At 35.8% G+C, this 27,377-nt stretch overlaps 3 protein-coding genes across 3 annotated transcripts; all 3 read left to right on the top strand.

Annotated features, from left to right (window-relative positions):
* The first annotated feature begins 11,309 nt into the window (after positions 1-11,309).
* Positions 11,310-16,602, top strand: LOC133861031 (probable protein phosphatase 2C 58). The gene is made up of 5 exons (XM_062296727.1): positions 11,310-11,508; positions 13,838-14,089; positions 14,227-14,503; positions 15,122-15,276; positions 16,245-16,602. The coding sequence occupies exons 1-5, from the start codon at positions 11,476-11,478 to the stop codon at positions 16,380-16,382; spliced, it is 855 nt and encodes a 284-aa protein (XP_062152711.1). The 5' UTR covers positions 11,310-11,475; the 3' UTR covers positions 16,383-16,602.
* A 5,219-nt stretch (positions 16,603-21,821) lies between these two features.
* LOC133861686 (zinc finger CCCH domain-containing protein 2-like) lies at positions 21,822-23,194 on the top strand. Its single transcript, XM_062297479.1, has one exon. The coding sequence runs from the start codon at positions 21,866-21,868 to the stop codon at positions 22,955-22,957; it is 1,092 nt and encodes a 363-aa protein (XP_062153463.1). The 5' UTR covers positions 21,822-21,865; the 3' UTR covers positions 22,958-23,194.
* A 1,432-nt stretch (positions 23,195-24,626) lies between these two features.
* LOC133860269 (GPI-anchored protein LLG1-like) lies at positions 24,627-27,003 on the top strand. The gene is made up of 3 exons (XM_062295905.1): positions 24,627-24,714; positions 24,831-24,887; positions 26,726-27,003. Exons 1-3 carry the CDS (start codon positions 24,627-24,629, stop codon positions 27,001-27,003), a joined length of 423 nt encoding a protein of 140 aa, XP_062151889.1.
* The last annotated feature ends 374 nt before the right edge of the window (positions 27,004-27,377 follow it).

Raw genomic sequence — 27,377 nt, forward strand, 5'->3', positions numbered from 1 at the left:
CTATTTCTCATGATATGACTATTCATAGAACCATATTCATTAAGCCTATCGTGTCTCATAATCATACTCAATCTATTTGTAGGGTTGAAAGGGTAAATCAGTCTATACCTACATGTCACCACTGTGGTATTACTGGTCATATTCACCCAAATTGTTTCCAGATTAGGTCTCAAAAACCTTGCAACAAAACTCTTGTCCCTAGAAAAGATGAACCAGGCTTTGAAGAACAAGTTAAAATGTTAAGTGATCAAGTTAAGCTCATTAGTGAAAAGTTAGCATACCTCACCCCTAATGAGCAAAGATCTGTCCTGGTCAATAAACATAAGAAAGCTTCCAAACAAGTCTGGGTCAAAAAGGAAGATAATCTATGTTTAGTTTCTCATACTTCACTGAAAATTCTTGATACTTGTTTGTGGTATTTGGATAGTGGCTGTTCTAAATACATGACAGGTGACAAGACTTTACTGAAGGAAGTTCAGATGGGCAAAGGTGGACGGATCACCTATGGAGATGGGAGCCAATCCAAAGTCATTGGAAAAGGAATCATCGACATTCCAGGTCTCGGAACATCTCAGGAAGCTTTATATGTAAAGGGGCTCAAGGAAAATCTCCTCAGCATCAGCCAATTCTGTGACAATGATTTGGTGGTGCAATTCTCCAAGAAGGAATGTAACATATTTGACAGCAGTGGCAAATGGCTTATAAGGGGGGGAAAAGAACTGCTAACAATTGCTATGGTCGTCCTGATCTTACTACAGATCCTCAGATTTTCTACAACAAGGCAACCATAGATGACAGTGAGCTGTGGCACCAAAGGTTAGGGCATCTGAATTTCTCTGATATATTGAAAATTGCAGGCAAAGACATTGTTAAAGGTCTGCCCAAAATGGAGAAGACTAGAAAAGGAATCTGTGGTTCTTGCCAACTAGGAAAACAGACTCGAGCAGTCCATAAGAAGACCTCAGGTATTCAAACTTCCATAAATTTAGAATTACTGCACATGGATCTCATGGGTCCCACTAGAACTGCTAGTCTAGGTGGGAAAAGGTATATTCTGGTAATTGTGGATGATTTCTCTCGATATACATGGGCTATTCCTATTCGAGAAAAATCTGATGCTTTTGATGCAGCTCAGCATTTATTCAAGAAGATTCAGGTTGAGCAAAATTGCCAGATTATGAGAATCCGCAGTGATCATGGAAGAGAATTCAAAAATTCCAAGTTCGAAGAATTCTGTCTCTCATATGGAATCAAGTAGGAATTTTCTTCTCCTATCACCCCTCAGCAGAATGGAGTTGTTGAAAGAAAGAACAGGGTAATTCAAGAGATGGCTCGTGTGATGATCCACTCAAAAAATCTTGCTCAACACTTCTGGGGAGAAGCTATGAACACTGCGTGTCATATTATCAACAGGGTCTATTTGAGGCCTGAAACAAGCAAGACTCCCTATGAAATTTGGCGAGGTAAAAAGCCCACGGTAAAGTATTTCAGAACCTTTGGAAGTAAATGCTATATCCTTCGTGACAGGGAGAATCTTGGGAAATTTGATCCGAAGAGCGATGAAGGCATATTTTTGGGATATTCCTCAACCAGTCGTGCTTACAGAGCTTTAAATAAAAGAACAAAGACTGTGATGGAATCCATAAATGTTGTCATTGATGATGAAGAGGTTGAAAGACCTAGTAGCAAGAAAGAAAATTAGCTCCCTTTAGTTGAAGTTACAGATGGAACAACTGATAATGACAAGGCATCTCCAAGTGTGTCTCCGGATGAGCCTCCTTCCCCTCTCACGGATTTATATACAACTTCCAGTACTTCTGAAAATGAAGATACTCCTACAAATCCTCCCAAGCGGTCATGGGTTAAGCACAATCATCCTCCACAGCAGCTCCTTAGGACCATAGATGAAGGGCGTAGGCTAAAAAGCAGAGTCATTCAGCCTAACAGTGAAGTAGTTAATAAAGTCTCCTACAGCTGCTACCTTGCTCAGACAGAACCCAAGAAAGTTGATGAAGCCTTACAGGATGAAGGCTGGGTGTCTGCCATGCATGATGAGCTCCATCAATTCACTAGAAATGATGTTTGGACCATGGTTCCCCCTCCTGCAGAACAAAATATCATTGGTACTAAGTGGATTTTCAAGAATAAAACAGATGAGCATGGCACTGTGGTTCGGAATAAAGCCCGTCTTGTTGCCCAGGGATACACTCAAATAGAGGGAGTAGACTTTGATGAAACTTTTGCTCGAGTTGCCAAGTTAGAATCCATCAGAATTCTTCTCTCCATTGCCTGTCATCTTGGGTTCAAGCTGTATCAGATGGATGTAAAGAGTGCCTTTCTGAACTGTGTTCTTCAAGAAGAAGTTTATGTAGAACAGTCGAAGGGATTTCAAGATCCTCATCATCCCCATCATGTGTACAAGCTGAAGAAGGCTTTATATGGGCTTAAGTAGGCTCCTCGGGCATGGTATGGGTGTCTCACCACTTATCTCCTGGCTAAGGGATTTACAAGGGGGCAAGCTGATCGAACCTTGTTCATCAGAAATCAAGGTACTCACAAGCTCATTTCTCAGATCTATGTTGATGACAACATTTTTGGAGCTACCTTAGACTCTCTTGCCCATGAGTTTTCTGAAGAAATGAAGCAGGAATTTGAAATGAGCATGATTGGTGAGCTAAACTATTTTCTTGGCCTTCAAGTCAAGCAAACTGCTGAAGGCATCTTCATCTCTCAGTCCAAGTATGCTAAGGATCTGGTCAAACGGTTTGGTTTAGATGGAAAGAGTCGTGCCCGAACTCCCATAAGCACCAGTGTCAAGATTAGTAGTGATCTTGCAGGAAAATCCGTTGATCCATCCCTTTACAGAAGTATGATAGGGAGCCTCCTGTATCTTACAGCCAGCCGACCAGACATTACCTTCAGTGTGGGAGTTTGTGCTCACTTTCAGGCAAATCCGAAGGAATCTCATCTCATTGAGGTCAAGCGTATCATCAGGTATGTAAATGATACCCTTCTTTAATCGTCTATCGGTATTCTAGAGAAACAAATCTTGTTGTTGCAGGATACTCTGATGCAAATTGGGCTGGAAATGCTGATGATAGAAAAAGCACCTCAGGAGAATGTTTTTATGTGGGGAACAATCTTGTAGCTTGGATGAGCAAGAAACAAGCCTTTATATCTCTCTCCACTGCTGAGGCTGAATATATTGCTGCGGGTAGCTGTTGTACCCAATTATTGTGGATGAAGACAATACTAGGTGACTACGGATTCTCTCAAGATACTATGATTATCAACTGTGATAATACTAGTGCCATCAACATCTCCAAGAATCCAGTTCAGCATTCTCGGACCAAGCATATCGATATCAAACATCACTTCTTGCGTGATCTTGTGGAATCTGAGGTAGTATCTCTCTCTTTCATCCCTACTGAAAACCAATTGGCTGACATTCTTACCAAACCTCTAGATGGTAGCAGGTTTGAGCTTTTTGTCTTGTCCTTTGACAGCACGATGTTGTAATAAAAAAATAAAAGAAAAATATTTGGGAGTTTTGTAGCAGGGTAGTCATTCACAAGGTATGTCAGCTTTCTCATGTATCTTTTCTGGTTTACTAGTTCATTGAGCTTTGATGTATTATGCTTACATGTGGCTGAGAACATAAGTCTGACATATGCAAAGATTTTCCTGCTCATTGTTTTGGTTGATAGTTGCTTGTCTCATGTGATGACTTCGTACACTATCACTAGGCTCCCCAAAGGTGCGTATTTTTCCTTCTCTGACTTTTTGCTCCTAGAAATTCTAGATAAGAGAAGAGGTTTTTGATAAGATGGTCAAATTGACCACATGCTAGTTGAACCTAGAACCTAAAAACTTTGGCATTCCCTTCTAGATTGCAGCACCATAAGAATCAAGCAATAAATCATATTAATTATGCGCTTTAATTGTATATTCACTGCTTATGTGCTGAATTTTGCTATATGCATTGCCCTCTACGTGCAAGTAAAACATTTACTTTGTTCTTCATGGTACAGGTAAAACAATTAGGTGCTCCATCTCAGGAGGAGTGTATCAGATGAGGGTGGCTAGGCCCTAGTAAGTTATAAGTTTTGACTTTTGACTAATCTTGCATTGATTTTCTTTCTTGTCTAGAAAATCTGGTTGCTTCTTGTCATATTTGTAAAAATCAAGCCTTATGGGATAATAGTCTTCACACACACACACGCATTGCATGAGTTGAGCACGCTATTCTCATTATTATGCTTGCAGGATAATCTTGGTATATGTTATACTTGTCTATCAACTCCATGTTTGCATAATTCTGACTTGCTCCTTGACTGATTTTTCAAACGGATATACATGCGTGAGCTACTATTCTTGTGAAGAACCTTACCTTGTTGTTTTTCCATTTTTGCAAACTTTTTCAGTCCATGCTGGTTTATTTTCTACTCTGTTAAACTCTTGGACTCATATTACTCTGTTTACCCTGGTCCTTCTGAGACCGTTAGGGGGAGTAATTTTTATTTTCAATTGGTTTTTATTACTCTGTTTTACCCTTTGTCCCTTTGTGACAAAAATGGGGAGTAATTTTTATTTTGGACCGGGAATGTATTTCCAAACCGGTCAAGTGATTTTTGTCCCAAAATGGCCAAAAGGGGAGTTTGTTAGTTTGTGATTGGCCTCATTCTGTTTGGACAAAAATCACTTGTATGTAAAGATGTTGTTTAACAGGGTTTCCACTATTCAGAAGATTCTACAAGTCATCGTCTGGATGGTTTCCTGCCAGCCGTCCAGACGACGTGTCATCCCTTCCGGACGCTCATCTGTCCACAGTTCCAGCCGTCCGGACGACGTACAATACCGTCCAGACGCCCGACAGACCAAGCATCATTTGTCCGGACGACATGGATTTCCGTCCGGACCCTCCACTATATCGAGAAGCTTCTGTTCCAGCTTGCATCCGTCCGGACGTCTCAGCAGCCCATCCGGACAACGTCCAGTGATCGATCAGCTTCAGATTTTCTTTCCAAGTTCAAATAAGGGAAGATTGATGCAACCGTTCGGACGACGTGGATTCCTGTCCAGACACGCTCATACATAAGGCAAGAATATCAATTCAAATACAACCGTCCGGACGTCAGTCAGCTTGGTCCGGACGCGCGTTCAACAGTTATGGAAATTGCGTATTCAACTTCAACTGTCCGGACGCCTACCTATCATGGTTCGGACGCACGCTCATCTGATAAGAAAATTGCTTGTTGAAGATTAACCATCCGGACGGCCATCTCCCTTGTCTGGACGAGCGAAAGCCTTATATAGAAATTACTTGCAGTGGACATGCGACTGTCCGGACGACAGTGCCTCACCGTCCTGACGTGGCTCTCAAATAGGAAAGATTTTCAACGAAAATCTCAGAAATTCTGTCGCACAGTTGTCCGTCCGGACGACTCAGGTTCACCGTCTGGATGGCGTCCGTACATGTGACAACAGTCGCCCATTTGAACCCTCAGCCTATAAATAGAGGCCCCTGGGCATTGAGAAGTGCAAGAATTCGGTATTGAATTCCATCAGAGCTTAGAGAGTTATTTTGTGAAGTTATTGGAGCTAATTTGTTCTCTCTCAAGCCATTGCAAGTGTGCTGTTGCTGCGCTACAGCTGAAGTCTTTCTTAGGGGTCGGCCCTAAGATAAAGGATTTCATTGAAGACCCCTTCAAGTAGGAGACCTGGTTGGGAGGCGTTCGTGTTGGGTTACACGTTAGAGAGCAAGGTACACCACTGCATCAGAGGTATGTAAGTGTTACTATCTTGTATCTAGTCTTGTCTTCTGAATAGTAGATATCCTGGGTTTAGCTGCCCCGGAGTAGTTTTTCTCATCTTGAATTTCCACTTCGTTAACAAAAATTTTTGTGTTGTTTATTTTCCGCATTGTTTATTTTTGTTAACACATTGTGCACTCACTTGCTGTTTATTTTAGAAGTCAATTCCATTTTTCAGAATTCTTACAAATTACATGCCTAGGGGCCTCTATTTATAGGCTACAGAAACCTAAATCGAGTCTGATACGATTTTCCTAGGCAGCGTTCAGACGGTAGCTTAAGGTGTCTGGACGGACAACTGTGCAATCTGCTTTCCAAATTTGCTTGAAATTCTTTCCCGAATAGGGCCGCGTCCGGACGGTGTTGCCCTAGCATACAGATGGTTGCACTTCAGCTGCACGCAGTTTTCATATTAAGGCTTAAGCGTCTGGACCATGGAGTCTGATGTCCGGACGGTTGAAAATCTTCTTTACGACTTGCCTTATCAAGGATAGCGTCCAGACGGAATAGCCACATTGTCTGGACGGTTGCAGCTGTCTTCCCATATTTGTGTTTTGGAAAGAAATTTATTGACTTGTGAACACTGATAGGCGTCCAGATATGTTGCTGAGACATCCGGATATATGCAACCGAGAATAGTTCGAAGCTTCTAGGCACAGAGGGCCGTCCGGACGGATGATTCTTTGACAGATGAGATTCCGGACGGAATTCCACGTTGAAAATAAATTATTGACTTCTTAAACAAACCAAGTGTGTGTGTTTGTGTGCAAACAAATATCTTAAATATGGAATTTAAATGAGACAAGATATTTGCTACGAAGTGGAAACTCTATGAAGAGAAAAAACCACTCCGAAACAGCCAATCCCAGGAAATCTACTATCCAAAAACAAAGCTAGTTACAAGATACTCGTACTCAGACGTGTAACGCAATACGAACGCTTCCCAACCAGATCTTCCACCTGAAGGTGTTTTTGATGGATTCCTTTACCTTAGGGCGAACCCCTAAGATAGACTTGACACGATCAAATCACACACTGGCAAAAGCTAGAGAGCTAGCAAATCTTCAATATCTCCCTAAACACCCTCTTTAAGTTATAAGGAATTCTCTACCGAATTCTGTACAAAACACATGCCTTGAGCCCTCTTTATATAGGCTTTACAAATCCTACTCCAACACTGATTCGGATTCTGGGGCGTGCGTCCTGACGTTTCTCTTGGCTGTCCGGATGTTCAGGTTGTAGAACTTTTCGTTAGCTTTCCAATGACACCAATTTCATCCCAATCCAATATTTGAGCAGAAAGTTATGATCAAAATACTGGAGGTCGTCCGGACGGCTTGACCGAGCGTCCGGACGGTCAACTGCAACCACCTTTCCAAAATAGCGCTAAAAGCTTCTATAATAAGGCCGCATCCGGACGGTGTTGCCTTAGCCTCCGGACGGTTGCACTTCTTCTGCACGACTTGCCTTACCAAGGATAGCGTCCGGACGAGAACACCACATCGTCTGGACGGTTTGCAGCTGTCTTCCCATATCTGTGTCTTGAGGCAGAAACCCTAATGCTTGTCAAACACTGAATGGCGTCCGGACAGTATTGCCTCGTCGTCAGGACGGATGCACTTGAACACTGGATTCTTCTCGAACTCTTAATAGCGTCCGGACGATTTGCCATTACGTTCGAATGGATACAAATCTTGAACAGTTCGAAGTTTCTAGACACTGATGGGCGTCAGGACGAAAAGTTCTCGTCGTCCGGACGGATGTTGCTAACTGAAGAGCGTCCGAACGGGATCACACATCGTCCGGACAGTTTCTTGGGATCCGACTTCTTTAAATTGGAATCTGCACAGAATCTTCCTTGAACACTGAAACAGCCTTCATGAAGCTTGTGACACTTGCAACTTGTCAGAATACGGCTATTTCCACATCAGAGAAATAAACTCTGAATATCTGAAGACTCTGAAATATACGGCATCCCTGTGAAAGCAGCAACATTACATAATAGTGATTTTGTCAACAGAATGCAGCCAATAAAAAACTAACAAACTCCGCATTTGGCCATTCTGAGACAAAAATCACTAGACCGGTTAAAAATACATTCCCGGTCCAAACTTAACAAATATTCCCCCTTTTTGTCTCAAAGGGACAAAGGGTAAAACAGAGTATTAGAAGGACCACAGTAATAAAATACTCCCCCTTGAAGTCTCAACAGAACAAGGGTAAACGGAGTATATAAAATTCACAGACAAAAACGTTCTAAAATCCAAAACAATAGGAAACTAGAGAAGATTGTCAACCCAAGACAAAACTTTTGATCACTTTTGCCCGCGTGACAACTTTTACTTAAAAAAAAAAAAAAAAAAAAAAAAAAAAAAAAAAAACCTCTAAAGCTAGCTAGGGAACCACCTTGGCACATGGGTAAATTGGTTAAGAGTTATATCTTGGGGTAGCTAAAGATCATATCTCATCCCTGAATAACTAGCCACAAGAAAAAAGAATGACGGGGAATAGCATCTAAAACCACACTAGTTTAGAGACAATCAACTTTGAATGGCCACCAAATCATCCGATCTAGCATGACTCAAAATCCAATCTCTACCCTTAAGAAAAATCATAAAGCATAAAAAAACTCAATTGGAACATGCATGCAAAAAGGACTTGTATCAATTGGGGCAAGTAAGATGTGCCTTTCTTCAAGTGAACCTTGGAGTCTCTTGAAATTTTATATGGTGTTTTACCAACTGCACCATTTGCTAGCTAATCAAATATATAATATTTTGACTGAAGGTGGATTTATATGCCAATCTTGTCATATGGAGGATTAGGGTTGGCGGGTTTGACACGTTTAATTAAATGAGTTGATTTAAGATTTACGTACTTATATAGTCTTATACTCATACTTTAACACGACTCGAACCTGACACGCGAACACAAATTATCACCCTTAATCCAATTGATTGTAAGCTATTTCATGGTCAGAATTTCATATTGTTATATCTTTAGGATTAAGATTTAAAATTAATATATATAATAGTGTACATAATATCAATATTAACATGTCTTTTAAAAATTTAAATAACGTGACATTATATATACCGTCAAATATATCAACTTTAAAACTTCACTTAAAATAAATAGTCATCCTTCTCCCAACTGATTACATTGTTAACCGGATCAGGATTCTCTACAATCTAAAATTTCTTTGAAATCAAGCCCTTTTTTATATCGAAATGACGTGAAAAATGCTGCATATTAAATATATGACATGTTAACAATGAAACCAAAAAAAAAAAAAAATCATTTAAAAAGGTTTTTTCTTATACTTTATGTCGTATAAAAGCTTTGAGCAAAAAACTATCTTTTGATTTAGTAAAAAATAAGCGGCTTTTCAAAAATGAAGAAAAACCCCTTCTTCTTTTTTTTTTTTTTGTAAGTTCTATTATTAACCTGTTGTATCTTTAATATGCAGCATTTTTCACGTCATTTCGATGTAAAAAAAACGGCTTAATTTAAAAAAAAAAATTAAAAATTTCAAATTTTTTTAAAACCGTGAGGAATCTAATCCATTATTAACCACATCGTCCGCTTGATTTGTATTGACGTTCTACAACTTTTTTTTTTTTCTTCTTCTCTTTTTTTTTTCTTTTTTTTTTTTTTTTAACATCTTTTAAATCACCAAATGGCTGCCTTTGGATGGCTCGAGTCCACATTTCGGCTATTAAAAGCACCCATCTTGGATCACGTGTTGGTTTTCTGGTCCGCGTAATTAATATTGCTTCATCTTATTTAAATGGCAACTCCAACCAGATCTACTATTTTTATTTTATTTTATTTATTTTTTTTTAATTAACCAGATCTAACAATTATTTATTTATTTATTTTTAAACCAGATCCACCAATTGATTGAACATTTCCTCTCTCCAGCTCTTATTCTAATTTGGCCATTTCCAAAAATTTATTACAATATTAATTGGTATGTAGATAATTTTGCTAGATTGAGCGTCTATATTGATTTGGTTGAAATAGAGATTAACAGTTTCAAATTTATAATTAGAATTTAATATTGTTGTATTTAATGTTGTAAATAATGCCATGCTATAAATGTGTGACTTTATTTATATAGTTAGATATAACAACATTATATTTTGGCCGAAAAATGGTTAATCTCCTTGGTCCTTCTAGTTTTGGTTTTATTTTAGAATTCTTTGTATTATTATTATTATTATTATTTTAAAAAAAAAAAAACTCCAACTTTGGTGAACAAGCTTGAAATAGTTTCCGTCCATGAACTAAAAGATTTGGCAACTTGGTGAAGTAATTTGCACTCTTCTGACTTTTCCCCAATTTCATTACACGAAAAAATGGGAAACCCATAATAATTGTGTAAAAAATTCATAATTATTTAAAAAAAAAAAATTGGAATATTATTTATAAAACGATCATTAGAAGCTGATCCTTGTGTTTCACATGAATTAAGTCTAATTTTAACAGTGTGTATATAAGTTTTTGAGTATCCTCTCTTTATAAGCCAATTTTCTAGATTGAATTCTACCAAAAGTTTGCATAATTTGGTATCAGCTAAAGCACCATGTCATGGGTTCAAACCATGTCACGGGTTCAAGTCATAGAGGGGTGACTTATAGACTAGAGACTTATAGACTAGATTAAAATACTGACAAATGAGCGGGGCTAGCAAAAGATTAATAACTACCATCGTGTCAATGTCAATAGAGTAAGTCACCCTGGAAGTCAGCTGCAAAAGCATGGTGGTTGTATGTTACGATCTTTGTGTTTTACATAAATTAAGTCCAATCTTAATCATGTGTAGATAAGGTCTTAGACACCTTTTTTTTTTTTTTGGTATAGAGACTTTTAAGGATGAGTTTTATCCAAAATTTGACTAAGAAGCACATTAAAGCATTTCTGTTGGCCAGTATGGGTCGAAAAGTCTATAAGGGCATGCGAGATCTTAACTCATTTTCTGCAATCGATTTTGTATTTAGCTTGATAGATCTTTCATGTCCCCACTTCCTCAACCTTGTCTTTCGCATTTTGAAAAGGAAAGCACAGAAGAAAAAAATCAAAACATTAGGAGAACACAAGGAGATGTTCTAATATTTTCTAAACACTTTTCAATTAAGCATATAAAGTCCCAACTTTTTTAATTTTTCTCACTTTTCTTTGACATCTTTTATCTTTAAACTTATAATCTCTCCTAATGATTATTATCACAAAAGAACAAAGGAATAACAGTACAAATGGTAATAAAAAATAAATAAAAAATAAAAAAAGGATAAAGATTCTCTAAATTTTTAAAAATAATCTGATGGCCAACTTCTTATAATATTAAATAATGTTTTTAATTAATAATCCCTATATAAAAAGTCTAATGAAATAAATAAGAAAAAGATTTATATATATATATATAAACAAAAATACGAAAATAAAAGAAAGTTTCGAAGAAGAAAGGTCGTCGGCAAGACCGCGTACTCTTCAAAGAATGCGGGCCAAGTGAGCAGACAAAGCAGAGCTTTTAAAGCCACCGCCAGCGGGTCACGCGTTCGGAAGTCAAACACTCTTTACCTTGAAACGCAGCTACGATTGTCATCCTCTCTCTTCCAATCTTCTTCTCTCTGAACACATCTGGCAAAAAAAGCACATCATGACTGGCAGGGAAATCCTCCACAAGATGAAAGTCAGTGAACTTCCTTTCTTTCTTACAGCATATTAAGCTCTGGGTTTGGTTTTGTTTCAGTTAATGGTGCTATTTATTTACTGGGTGCCTTTGTTTTCAAGTTTTTGTTACATTTCTTGAATACATTTTAGCTTGTGAGTCTGTAGTTTCATTTTACTTTTGCATTTACAGTGACTTCCGAGTGATTTTTGTAAAAGAAAAGTGAGTTTTTATAGCTTATAATGGCAGTGTTTGAATGTCGATTAGATGTGCATCAATGGTACAATAAGGCATGGATTTAAGGCTCTGTTTTTTTTCTTTTTCTTTTTTTCATTTTCATTGGTTAAAAAGCTATGTCACTGTGAAATCAGTTCTGGGTGCTCTCTGAATTGGGCCATTGGTGTTCTGATTTAAAGAATTGGGATTATGATTAAATTTTGATATTTGGAACTTCAACCATATATGGAAATGTATGAACATGTATTCTGAGAAATAGTTCAGTATCGATATTACGATTGTCATAGTATATAAGAAAAAAACTATGAAAAAATTCATCTAGAATGTTTTTTTCTTTTCATCTTCTTCTTTTTTTTTTCCTTCAAAAAAAAAATAAAAAAAAAATTATATTGATATAAAGTTCAGCCTAGTGTTCCATCACACATGTATTACTCGAATTGGGTAATTCAAAAATAAAGTTAGTTAGGAATTTGGTTTTCTGCCAGCAACATGGTTCAGAAAAACTGAATTCTCTTTTTATGGTCAACCAAACGCACATGCACCTCATGCCAAGGTTCTCCTTGTCTTTGGTCGTTGCAAACAGCACCAAACCATGAGATACATATTTAGGTTAATGCACCATATATATATATATATATATATATATATATATATATATATATATATATATATATATATATATATATATATATATATATATGTATACTCAAAACTCATGCTGTCTGTATATATTTTAACAGAGAATTTGCTAATAAGTACTTGGATTTTATTACTAAAACCATAGTTAATATCTGCGTTTGTGGCATTCGACATCTATTCTATGAGCCTGTAATGTACAAACTTGATACGTATAATGTTGGTCCTTTTTTTGTTTGTGATGGGGTTTATGAACCATTAGGTCTCCGTATGAGGGGGGGAAATAGTTAACTGAAAGTTTGAAGCATTTCATTGCTTGTTGTTCGAGTAAATTCCTGCTCCTGTTTTATTACAATGAACAAGTCCAAGATGTTTTCATGCATATGGAAACTTTAAATCTAATGTTACAGCATCTATAAAGAGGTTATAGAACACTGTTCAATAAATATAAATGGTTTGTCACTATTATAGAAAAAAATGTTAGGATTTATATTGTTAAATATTAATTAATGATTAAGTCTATCATTTTCTATTAGTTTAAGCTTTTAAAATTATTGGTGATTTAACATGGTATCAAAGCTCAGATCTTCGAAAGTGAAAAACATCCAACACTCTTCACATATGAGCTCTGATATCATGTTAAATCACTACTTATTCCAAAAGCTTAAGCTAATAGGAAACGATGAATTTAACCATTTAATTAATATTTTAATACTCCACGTCACGTGTAGGCTCTTAATAATTAAGGTCTAACATGTGAAATATTTAATTGAAATGGAAGATGAATTACAGAGATATGATTCAAACTCAAGACTTATATTCTGATACAATATTAAATCACCACTTATCCCACAAATTTATGGGATAAGTGGTAATTTAATACGATAACAAAGCCAAGGTCCTAAGTTCGAACCTTGAACTATAATGTATCCCTATTTTCAGTTAAAATATTCCACATGTTGTTTGATCCCATACGTGAGAGAGAGTTTTAGAATATTAATAAAATGATAAAGTTCATCATTTTCTATTAGCTTAAGCTTTTAGGACAATTAGTGATTTAACGGATATGATGCACTCAATTTTCAAATTGTTTTAGCAAAGGGCCTGGGCGATTGGATATATCCATAGGAGAAAGTAGTTCTTGGGTGACTACCCGAATTAGCATAAGTGCTTTAGATGTAAAAGAAGAAGAGAACTGAAACCTAATATTGGCACTACAATAGGCGAGGTGCTCTGATATATGTGTGATGCATTATGAAAGGTTGCCTGGACTCTAGACTTGGCAATGGTTGCACGAATTCTTAGTATTAAGCAGTCAGTAATGTCAAACATTTTAAGGAGTGTCTACAATTTTATTTTCCCCCTCAATGAAAAAAGATGGAAATATAATTGTTCACCATGGCTTACTTTTTGTAAATAATGTCTAGATTAGTTACTTGTTCTTATTTTTTTGGTTTCATTGGTTACTTCTCTCTAGGCGAAGGCTTTTGGTTCATCTGACACTGGAAAAGGCAAAAGCAAAATGTCAAAGCACATCACACATGGCTTCCACATGGTAAAGGGAAAATCGAATCATGACATGGAAGATTATTTAGTTTCTGAATTCAGGCAATTTAATGACAAGGAGTTGGGCAAGGAGTTGGGCTTATTTGCAATATTTGATGGCCATTCAGGCCATGATGTTGCAAGCTACTTGCAAGGCCACCTGTTTGACAATATTTTAAAACAGGTTATCAATATCATCTCCAAATGATTTTAGCTTTATTTTCTTGCATTTGATTCTTGTGTCTAGTTTTTTATTTCTTTAGTTTCTCTGGTCATATTTGCTCTGTCCAATCTTTTTGAAATTTGCTTTGCTGCAAGCAGGATGACTTCTGGACTGAAACAGAGAATGCTTTGAGGAGAGCTTATCGTATGACAGATGCTGAGATATTGGAGAAAGCATTAGTATTGGGAAGAGGAGGCTCAACAGCTGTAACTGCAATACTGATCAATGGTGAAAAGCTTGTTGTAGCAAATGTAGGAGACTCTCGGGCTGTTATATGTAAGAATGGTGTAGCCAAGCAACTATCAGTTGATCATGAGCCAAGCAGGGAGAAAAGGTTGATTGAGAGCCGTGGTGGTTTTGTGTCAAACCTTCCAGGTAGCAAGCTTTCCGAACTAATAACTAAAGAGAAGAAGAGTTTTTCTGTTTTTATTTGGGGAAGGTTAAAATAATAGAATCAATAAATTCCAAACTGTGTTACATTTACTATCATATTCAGTGCTTAGGTGTTTCTGTTTGAGCCGTGGGAGATTAAATTATTTGACAGTTACAGTAGTGTTGAGTTTTTAAGACACCAATGTTATTTTTGGCCTAGTTACTTACGATTGTTTATTTTGTATAGGCTTCTGCAGTTTTCATGTGAAATGTACATCATCTTTTATGGATTTGGTTATTTGAGCTTTTGCTGAAATTTCCATTTTTAAGGCCAAACCTTATAGTTTGGCTAGCAAGTTAAAAAGTTGACATTTCAATGATTAGTCCAGCTGGAACCTTATGTATATTTTCCTACAAGTAACACTTGAAAGTTTCCTCTTTGTCCATGTTTAGTATAGATGGTATATAAGATGTATAGTTTAAGTGGATGGGAGCTCTCTCACTTTATTGGTAGAGCATTTCTTGCTACATTGGCTGACCATGTAAATGACATTCTTGAATAGCCTTTTTAGTACAAGATCTGGTTCTAGAATTGAGGACTATATTTCTGAATGCTTGCAGGGGATGTCCCACGTGTTGACGGACAGCTTGCTGTTGCAAGGGCATTTGGTGATAAAAGCTTAAAGTTACACCTTAGTTCAGAACCTGATGTGACAATTGAGATGATAAGTGATGATACAGAATGCATTATTTTAGCAAGTGATGGAATATGGAAGGTCAGTTACTCTTTAGCCTGGTTATCATCTTCATGTTGTTTCTATTTACTTTGGGATATAGTGGACTTTCTAGCCCTAAACAATAGGATTATGTGCGATTTCACTACCCGTAAGCTTTAAATTTGAGCAATCAAGGCTCCTAAATCATGTGATTAATTGCAATTTTCCCCTAGAATTAAAATTTCTGCAATGTCCATCATATCTAACCTGGATTTTCACATGCTTATTAAGTAATACAAGAAAAACTAAAAGGAAAAATAAGCACATAATTATGTGTTTATGCGATAAGCTCGCAAATTTTATGGTTATTGGTTTAAGTAAAAAACAAAATTCAAAAACTTTAACAGCAATGTGACATTGCAATTGACCCCATTGTTCTCGATGTGAAAACACATAGACAAATGGCTGATCTTTGAATAGAAAAAAAAAGTGGATCTGCAAGGTCCCAAATGAATTGGCTTATTAGAAAAAAGACTTGTTCTTTGGAAGACCTATCTCTTGTCTGGTACTGTACGGTTCTACTCTGCAAAAAGAACTCCGAATCATTCTCTTAAAGCTCATCCTCTTCATCATAAATGATCCGCTTGCCCTGCAATGACCTAGCCCAATAGGGAAATCCCAATTCATTGGGCCTTTCGATACAATCAAATAAAAAGCCCCAAGGGCACCATATTCTAGGAGCCCAGTTAGAAGTTGATTGCCTTAATTCAAAGTTTAGGTGGGGATATTGCAACTAACCTCAAACTTTAGGGTGTGAAATAGCAATATACCCTTTGCTTTATAACGAAAACAAATTGTTGTGCTCATTCAGGAGCAAAAGGGCATGTCAACATGTTTTTTTTTTTTTTTTTTTTTTTTTTTTTTTTTTTTTTTTTAAGTTGTTATGTTTTCTTCTTTGTTTGGTATGTTTACATGTTAAAATATGCTTGAAATGTTGGATTTTTGACGTTTTCTCAACATTTGGGCAGGTGTTGTCAAACGAAGATGCAGTAAATTGTATTAAACACATTAAGGATGCTCAGTCAGCTGCAAAGCACTTGATAGAGGAGGCTGTTTCCAGGAAAAGTAAGGATGACATATCCTGCATAGTTGTGAAGTTCCAATGATATATTCTTTCCACAAGATGAACCATGGTTTTCTTTAAATGCTGGTCCAAAACTGGGTCATATGTGTGTATATGAGACATAAATTTATTTCTTTTATTACCTTCAAAGATTGTTGGAGTCTTCTATAACATTCGTAATGTACAAGTAATCACATACCATTAATGTAGACTGGCAATGATGTGAAATGTTTGTTGCTTTAAATATGAGATATTGGAGGAAACCATATAGCAATTACAAAATTTTGTCACGAGTAAATGGTAAATGAGTACATAATAACTGAAGTTTAGCCAGTAAAATCGGTAAATCCCTTAATGACTAAGAGCTTGTTTAGGATTGCGTTAAGGAGCTTAAAAAAGTACTTTTAGTACATAGAAAGCTGTGTAAAGCAAAAATGAGTTTGTTTGGTAAAAAACACAAAGTACTTCTTTGACTTTTTTTCTTTTGAAAAATGCCAAAACGCACTAATGGGAAAAACTAGAAAATGAAGCTTTTTGTCGATATAAGGCTTAGTTCAAGTGGATGTTTATCTCCACTTAATCAAGTCATAATATGAGTTGTTTTCCGAGCTGTGGAACTCAACTCTACGTAAGTTATGTTCTTCTATTTATATAGAGGAATTTATTAATAAAGTTAAGCAAAATTAATTTCAAACCTTGTGTTTGAAAATGTTTAAGTTCCTTCATAATCTAAAGTTAAGCAGAATTATCCCGTTATTTGTTTGATAAATCATTCATGTAAGATTGAGCTATAAAGCTGGTCGGGTGATAAGGCCCGTGAAGGTGTTCCCTAAATTTTTCATTCATCCGTCTACTCCATTCATAAATTCATCAATCACATATTTGTTTTACAAACCCATTACAAACCATCAAATTTACATCAAAATCCTTTAAAAATAATCACAACCGTTGCATATAAACCTAACTTCTTCTTCTTCTTCTTCTTCTCCTTCTCTTTTTGATCTTTCACCTCTCTTTTGCTCAAGGTCACAAGTCTTCTTGTGTAGTCTCATCCTATTTGCTTCCCCACTTTGTACTGGAAAACACCAATGGAGAAATTATATATATATATATTAAGAAAAAGTTAAAATTTCAATGATATATTGCACAATAAAAAAGTGGGAGGAACGGATCAAATGGGTAAACTTGTTTGAAGTAGAGGGCAAGCCCAGCAGAGCATGGGCTAGGGACTAGGCTTGAGGTTTGCTTTAGCTCCAGTATTTGCAAGCAGAGGCAGGGCCTACACTGGGATGAGCATACTCAAACGAGCTTCACCAGGGATTTGCAATTTCAACTCAGTAATCCATAATATTAATTAATTATCTTGATTTTCTGATTATTAGCTGACACAGAATCGATTAGGGACTGAAACAAAAAGCCAGTCTCTTTGTTTCAATATTAACAGGTTTGGCTCCTCTATTTCTCTTCCAATTACACCCTGCTCATACCTCACATCTAATTGTTTGATTCAATCTTGAAAATAGCATTATCCTCTCTTATTATTGCTAATTACATTTCTTGTAATTCATTTTTTTGTTTTTACAAATCTAATATTAAATTAACTTTCTATTTGCAATGCATTTTTTTTTTTTTTAAAAAAAAAAGACAATAATTTTAAGAATAGACCATAGAGCGTTGCAAATCTAATATTTTCTATGATATGTTTACAATTTATGTACGACTCTAACAACTCTTTTTCTTTTTCTTTTTTTCAAACTAACTATTGAACTTATTTTTTACATATGGGTCCTACAAATTTAATGATTTTTTTTTTAAAAAAAAAAAAAAGAGAAAAAAATAAACTTATTGAAATTATATAAAAGTTATACCGAAGTTGTAAATGTATTATTTCTTTCTCACTTTATTTACATTAAGGATATTCGAGAAAGATAAAATATATATATATATATATATATATATATATATATATGAGAGCCTAAAGTAATGCTAGATCTTAGCCAAAAAGCCGTAATTCATCCAAATTGGGTGACATAGCATTACGTGGTAGAGATAATGGCCTTGTTTGCCAAGTGACAGAACGGTACACAGTAATGCGGTTACTGTTTTTCATATATTTCTTTTTTCACATTTTCATATTTTTTTTAGTAGCAATCAACATCAAAACATTTTCATTTTTTTCACTTTTATATCACATCAATAATTTTTTATTACTATTCAAATTAAAAAATTCACTACAATTCAAAACTTTTTCACTTTTCTATACAATTTTTTTTTTTTTTTTTAATTTTATTTTATATCACATCATCACTTTTTACTGATTCCGAAATTAACAACTCATTATTTTGTTATGCTCTGTATATGTCTTTGCCGAACAAGCCCAATACACGCCAAATGTGAAATTACTTTTTAGTCATCCGTATCGCTCATTTATGAATTTTTGGTTGGGACGCAGTATTTTTGATTAATGTTACACGTCATCTCCTCTTTTCTTTGTCTCTTTTAAAACTGACGTTGATTGGGGCAGATGTAGGTGTTAGGGTATGAGGACGAATGTCCCCACATAATATTTTAAATTCTTCTTTAAATATACACATTTTATAATTTTGTTTCCCCAAAATAACATTTTTGTCCTCCTTTATTGTTATATTTTAGTTTCACCCCCTCTTCCAACATAAAAAACCTAAAATACCAAATTCGACCATTTAGTTTTCCTTACTCTAGTTCCATTCCCCAAAAATGTGCAATATGATCAAAATATTTGTTTTTCATTTATTTTTTGAGTAATTATTCTATAATTATTTAGGTTTACAATATTTATTTTGACATTACAAGATAAATAATTTAATCATTTATGATTACTATTAATATTTTCCCTCGACTCTTAGCATTGTACGTTGTCGTTTGAGGCTTTAGGAGATCGATCTTGATAGGAAAAAGAGTCCACGATTAAAAGTACCAATTTTTGTGGATCCTATAGATTGTGTTTAGTTTATTTACTAGTTGTTTATGATATTGTGTGTTTGTGATGCCATGGGGTTAAATTTAAGACTTACATGTTTTTATTTTATATAAACACACATAGAGATTATATGTATATATATAATTTTGTATTTTATATAAATCCGTCTCCCCAACTTATCAAAAAAAAAAAAAAAATTCACTCCCCCACACCAAAAATCGTGGTTTCGCCCCCCTAATGTGGCTATCCAATAATTATTATAAAAATGACATCAGTTTTGAAGCGACGGAACATAGACATGAGATGACATTTAGAATTACTCCTGCTCAAGACAAGTGAAACGGAAATATTATACCATCAAGTAAAATCCAAAATCTAGGTCAAAAATTTTATACAATCAAGTAAAATCCAAAATCTAGTTAATAAATATTACACAATCAAGTAAAATCCAAAATCTTGGTTAACCCAATAAAGGATATAACTCCAAAACTCTCTCATGGCCTTACATAAACAGTGTCACCACTTTCAAGTAACCAACTGATCCATGAATCATAGTTATCACTGCAGGCATATATTATATACAAAGCAAGTATATTGGCCACCCACATTTACTCTGCTCAGCCGATCGATCCAGTGAGTCGGCAAAGTTTCAAATCAAAACAAAACTTTTCATTGCAACAACTAAATAGCTATGCCAAACCCTTTTTACTGGTTAGATGAGGGGTTATCCATTTTCCTAACCAAAGTGTTCGAGTACTGTAACTTTTACTACAATTTCCTTATAAACTCGCATTCAATCTATATTTTATAAATGAATACAATGTGACGTGGCATCTATATTTGAGTGGTTAATAAAGTAAGTATCACATAATTGTTACATTAATTTATAGTAAAAGCTACACTACACTACACCTTAGGGGTGAAATTGCGGATGCGGATATATCCGCATAATGTAATTATCACTTTTAGATATTCGCATATGTATCTGCATCCGCGCGGTTATTAAATGCAATCTATAACCGTTATCCGCATAGGAATAATGGAGTTTTGAATTACTATTTAAATTTATATGCAAGATTAAGTAATGCAGTTATTACGATATGCAAATTTAAATAAATTAAGATTTAACTTGTTACACAATTCATTATTATCAGACATAGTTGATCATTACCTCATAAGGTAATGGAAAATGATACAAACACTTCTGCTGTACAACTTGTGCACTCACAGCAGGCACAAGGGAGTGAGATTCACACACTGGGTCCCACTCCCTTGTGCCTGCTGTGAGTGCACAAATTGTGCTTGAGGAGTGTAACAATCACTCCTCTAAGGTAATTGGGATTTTGATTACCCAAAGAAGAAGAAGAAGAAAAAGAAAAAATATATATATATATATATATATATAGTCAGGTATGACTTTGAGATGATAGTGAAAAAAATAAATAAATAAAAACATAATCTAAAGATCCTGAACTTACCAAATTCAAAATGACGTCATCTTAGTAAATTTAATTAAATATATATTTTATATAAAGGGATAGCGGATGCGATTATTAACTGCATCCACATACCCTAAAAATGCTATCTGAATATGCAATTGCGAATAGCAGTTAGATACGGATAACGGATGCGAGCGGTTATGGTTTTTTTAAAAAGTAATTATATTTAGTAAATTATCATATGATTGTGATGCGAATTACTATTGTATCTTCATGTTAAAGTTATATGACAGTATAGCACTCTACTAATTAAACAATGTACACAACAAGGTTGCACAACATAAGATACATGGGTGGGACTCATGTCCCACTTACATGAGTCTCACTCATGTGTCTTGTGTTGTACATGTATTGTGCAATATTGTTGTACAAAAATCTTTTCCCTTACTATTTTTGTAAGAGAATTAATTTTTCTACATCAAAACACATATGGTGTGAGATCTATGCATGTGAGTATCATATATGTGAATCTCATATATATGAATCCCATACCTAATGTACCTTGATATAAGATTAATGTAAAACAGGATAATGTGATGGATGCATAACTCATCTTTTTTGTAATTATTGGAGTCGTTTGGGTTCTGGAATATTTCCCCTAATTAGTAGTCCGGTTTCTGGAATGTCCAAACCACAAGTGAAACTTTGGCTTCAAGTCTAAAAAATGATTATAGCCCAACCCCTTTGACATGTGGCGTCGCTTGACCCCTTACGTTTGTCCAGAAACATCACACACCCCAAGTGACCCTAGCATCACCCATAGCAATTCTAAAGAAAGATTTTTCAACAACAGGCATACACATAGCCAATGTATTTGCGTGCCATGAGCCCTCCAACTGCCACGTACCCTCCTTTGCATGCCCCATCCCTAATACTACGCAGCCACGTTTTTCCTCGCCCATACCTCTCCCCCATCCTCGTCATCCTTCCTCTCTCTCTGACTCTCTCTCTAACTATTCTATTATTTCTATATATTCCACCTCCCTTTGCTCCCTTCCCCCTCAACACCATCTTCATTCTTTTCTCTCTCTCTCTGTGCGGAAGAAATACACGCATATTGCACCGAAGATGAGCAGCGTTTGCGCTGAGCAACACAAGCTTCATCCCTCCCACCAACTTCACTCCTCCAACAAACCGCTCAAGAGCATAGAAATCCCACCGAGAAAGCTCCTCAGCCGCCGACTACCCAGCTGCCAAGAGATGACGGACATGTATTACTCGCGAGCAGCCGCAGCCGCAGCCGCCGCCGCCGAAGAGACCCTCTTGCAGAAGTACTTGCCGTACAACAGCGGCGCCGACGACGACGATCCCAATGACGTTTCCGACCCTTACTCCTCCGACCACTTCCGCATGTACGAGTTCAAGGTCCGCCACTGTACGCGCAGCCGCAGCCACGACTGGACCGACTGCCCTTTCGCCCACCCGGGAGAGAAGGCCCGCCGGCGCGACCCCCGGACTTTCCATTACTCCGGCCAGGTTTGCCCGGAGTATCGCCGCGGCGGGTGCAGCCGTGGCAATAGCTGCGAGTTCGCTCACGGCGTGTTCGAGTGCTGGCTCCACCCAGCCAGGTACCGAACCGAGGCCTGCAAAGACGGGAAGAACTGCAAGCGCAAGGTGTGTTTCTTCGCTCACACGCCTCGCCAGCTTCGCGTTCTGCCTCCGAATTCTCAGAAGTCTCCGCCGCATGAGCTGGCAAGCAAGAAGAAATTCCTGAGCTCGCCGAATCACCATTGCTGCTTGTTTTGTCATTGCGCCACTACTTCTTCACCGACCTCGACACTTATGGGAATCTCCCATTTCTCTCCGCCGCTTTCGCCGCCTCTTTCCCCCGTGAAACAGCGTTCCATTAATGGGTTTTCGCCGATTTCAGTGAATCATGGGGTGCTGAGCTACAAAGACGTCCTGACCGAGCTGATGAGCTCCTTCGAGGCCATGAATTTCAGTGAAGCCTCTTCGCCTTTGTCTGCCAAAAGCCCGAATTTGCCTTGGCTTGATGTTTCTTTCAACAATGAAGACCAACAACAGTTTATTCTTTCACCTTCGACACCGAATCCTTCTGTGTCTGCAAATTTTTTGAGTGGGGATCGCTCGAGCAAAAGCTTCACTACTGTTGACAGCTCTGATCCAGATCTTGGGTGGGTCAATGAGCTACTGATGTAGAAGACCGATCAACGGCGGTGATGGATTTCGAAGTGTATATATATATATTCCACCAGCCGTATATATGGGGATTATATATATGTGATTTGGTGTATATTGTTATGATCATTTGTCATTTATTTTCAAGCTTTTGATTTTTCTTTTGAAATTTGCTGCTTATGTTTTGAGTGTGAATCTACTTTGCTAGATCTGATCTTATTTCCATGTATTAATCATATTGAACTACTACGAAATGAAATGGATATGATGTTTTTTTTTGTTTTTTTGTTTTTTTTTTTTAATTATTATTATTATTAATTGGTGCATGTAATTATCTTTACGTGTTAAATTAATGTAACCAAATAAACCTACATATGGGGGTTGAAGATCATGTTGTTGAGATATTTTAGTTCGGATCTTATTTCCATGTCTGCCATTTGGCATGGCAAATCTTGAAGATCGAGGGCAGGCCAAATGGCAGACATGCACCGTACGTTGGAAAGTTGATTCCAATCTTAGAGTAAGTAAGAATTTTGGCAGCTGCTAGGTTTCATCTTTTCGATCGGAGGAGGATTTGAAAGCCAAATTTTTTACGCACCAACTTTCACCGTCGACCTTCAATTAAGAAGATTAGGGGTGATAATAAATAAATATCCAACGTACAAATCGAACATGTTTTATTTTGTGGTAATATATGTATATCGAACAATTTCTTTCATTTTGAATAGTGAAAGTAAATCACCCTACGGAAAATATATATATATATATATATATATATATATATATATATATATATAGAGAGAGAGAGAGAGAGAGAGAGAGAGAGAGAGAGAGAGAGAGAGAGAGAGGGGCAAAACTAAAAAAATAAAAATTAGAAGTAAAATTTTATTTTATTTTTTTTGAGAAAAAATCTTGGGGCTAAGGCCCCCTAGCCCCTAAATAGCTCTGCAAATGACCTGACCCTTTTTGTGATATAAGGTGATTTTTAAAACGTGATTTCAAAGGTGACCCTTTTTGTGATATAAGGTGATTTTTAAAACGTGATTTCAAAGGTGTCATTTAAAAACGTGATTTTTAAATGTGAAAAACGTGATTTTTAAATGTGAAAAACGTGATTTTTAAAACGAATTTTAAGTGTTTTGTAAAATTATAATTTGATTTTTAAAATCATTTAAAATTATACATTTTTAAAACAGTACTTTATAATTGTGTTTTTAAAAATTTTATTGTTTGCGATTTGAAAAAATATATTGTTTTACGTTAACACCTACATTTTTAAGTCACTAAAAAAAATGCAATTTCAAATAATTACTTTTTATAATTTAGTTTAAAATTATATTTTTTATCTATAAAATCGCAATAACAACCGAAGCATACGCCACCCTTCCATATATCTAGGCTGTAATAGTTACTGTTGCCACTCTCTTAAAACTTAAAAGCCAGCCCAACAAAACAATGAGGGAAGTTATTTTGTAGCATTTTACATTGGTTGCATGTGTATGGAAATAACATTTTGTTAATTACCATATTCCCACCACATTTCCTGCAACTTTTTCCTCTCCTCCATCTTCGTCCTTCTCTGTGTAACAAATCTCTCCAATATAAAAATATATTGAAAGAAAAAAGTTTTTCAACCAGTTGTGGGAAGTCGAAGATGTCAGCCTCCACAGCCAAGAAACCATTGGAGAAGATGACTTCTTTGAGTCATTTTTTTCATTTGTTTCTCTTCTTCTTTCTTCTAATAGGCTTGGCTTCCTCTTCCACGTCCTTTCTTTCAAGTAAATTCTTTTCCCTTTTCCATAGAATTTGTTGACATGAATTCTTGAACAACATAATTAATTGGCCATTATTTTTATTTTTATTATGATTACTTTTTCCTTATTTATTGTTGCAGACGAAATATTTGAGTCACGCGGATCCGCTAGCCGTGCCCTCCTTCAGACCAAAACATGTACCACTTTCTTTAACTATTCCTGACTTGCTTTTTAGTTTTCGTTTTTCTATTTATTATATTTCTAGTAATGCAAAAGAAAATATGTGCACTAATTGTTCTCAATGGATTTAGATTTGATGGAATACATTTTATTTGGGTTGTCGTCACCCCTAATAACCTTATATATATGGGTAATCGAACAACTCACTTGGCCAAAATAGATGATTTGGCTGCCCTCGATAATTGATTTAGGAGCGGCCGAACTACCCCTTCTGTAACATCTCCAAATTAACTCCATTAACCCCTTGCCTAATCTCGTTTTGTACTTAATGGTTTATTTTTTTTATTTATCCTAATTTCTCCTCAGTAGCCACTAATCCCTCAAGTTTTAAACTATTCATCGTGGTTTTAAGTGGGGTGCAACACTATTGGTAAAAAAGAGTGGTTCGGCCACCCTTAATTAGAGGTTGTTTGTGGTTAATAACCGTCCCGCTTGTACACCCCTACCCTCGATGGTCAGGTTGGTAGTGGCCAAACCATCCCTTGGCCAAGGGCCGGTGGTTTATCCACCTTAACAGTCACAACAAGATCCCATCTTTTTTAAATATATATATTGTCCCAATTTGGGCCTTCCATTTTAAATGACGATCTAGATAAAATGTATTGCATCGGATCTCAATCTGTTGTGAATGCGGCTTTCCTCTCTTGGGTTTCTCATTGATAAAATATCACATTTAAAGTTGATATGTGAAATTTGTAATGATCATAATGACATTAATTGGTAATATCATTGAATAATTTTGGAGGGTGTAATTTTTTTTTTTTTTTTATTATTCATTTCTCTTTGTTTTCTCCTATAGAGTTTTGAATTCCATTTTCTCTAACATAATATGTTTTTATAATGTAAAACATTTATAGTTGAAAATATTTTCTGGAAAACTAATAATTTTATAGTTTTTTAGTGCCATCCCCTAAAAATATTTTATCAAAAACTTCTTCCATTGTTTGGTTCGCACCGAAAATGTTTTTCAAAAAAACATTTTTCTCTGGTCGGGTGGCTCTAGCAAGGGTTGGTCCCGGTGGGAGACAAGATAGTGTCTAGGATGTTCATTAGGAAGAGAGGTTTGAAATGAGCAGTTGTGAACTGAAAATTTTTATGCCTTAAAAATGTGTAAACCATTTTACGGAAAATGACGGGTTATTTTTACAACTCACTAAGTTTTTTAAGTGCAGTCAAATACCAAAAAATATTGAAAATGTTTATGAAAAATGGATCTTTATTGTTTATATATTATCTTTATTTTCGTTAGAGAAGAGAGAAAAGAGGATGTAGACATATGGTTGTCTCTTACTTAATTTATGATTTGCATCTATTCGATTGTAACTGAAATCTAAAACTTATCGCATTTTGACAAATACTTGTTATATATATATATAGAGATATAGATTCAAGCATTCAAGATATTTTTTTTGTCAAGTTTACAAAAAGGCTAATGAATATGTTTTGTCCTTGAAAAATTATCAAATTTTCAAGTTTGAGTCTTAAAAATTTCACATGCCAAGTTGGTACCCATATTTTTTGCATGGTTTCATTTTGATATTTATGTCTCATACGATTTATTGAATTGATGTGAGAATTTTCTTTTATGATGTGTCACAATTTCATTACTTGAAAAAAAAGGAAAGTACTCACAATAATTTGAATTCGGATGCTTTATCTTTCATTTTGCAACCAAACAAATTGTAAGAAAAGAAAAAAAAAATGGAAGCAAATAGAGTGTTAGTTTTGATTTTATAATGTCATTATCACATGATTGAGTAGTTAACCATGGAATTTCATGTTTCATTATGTGCAGCATGTCATGTAAACTTTGAGTTTAAGAACTATACAATCCTCAAAACCTGGTGCAAAGGACCTAGATACCCGTTAGTGGCTTGTTGTAACGCTTTCAAGGAATTTGCATGCCCTTATACGGATGCTATTAATGACATGACAAATGATTGCGCCGCAACCATGTTTAGCTACATCAACCTCTATGGGGGTTACCCGTCAGGCCTATTTGCCAACATGTGCAGGGAAGGAAAGCTTGGTCTTAATTGCACCAATGTTGTAGATGAAGCCACGGGGTTATGAAATTGACCTGATTAATGTAATTTGGGTTTATAATTATAAACTTAGCCTAAGAGCTATAATAAACTTTATGTTGATTTCGGTATTTAAGTAAAGTTATCCAAAATAGAATAATGGATAAAAATTTATAGCAGTACACTACATGCACAATGGACAGACAACTTGTTATTATAATTAGCTAGAAATTTATATTTAGGGGGATGAGACTGTATAAAAATTTATTTAGGGGCCAAAGTAAAAAAAAAAAAAAAAAAAGAATAAAAGGAAAAAAAAAGACCTAAAATGTTTCATTTTAACAAATTTAAAGGTTGAAAAAACCTTATATATATATGGTGGGGTGAGGCTAGAGGTTCCTCATTGTAAGAGAGAGTTTGAGC

This window comes from Alnus glutinosa, chromosome 2 (assembly GCF_958979055.1).
Source record: "Alnus glutinosa chromosome 2, dhAlnGlut1.1, whole genome shotgun sequence".
Classification (NCBI taxonomy): Eukaryota; Viridiplantae; Streptophyta; class Magnoliopsida; order Fagales; family Betulaceae; genus Alnus; species Alnus glutinosa.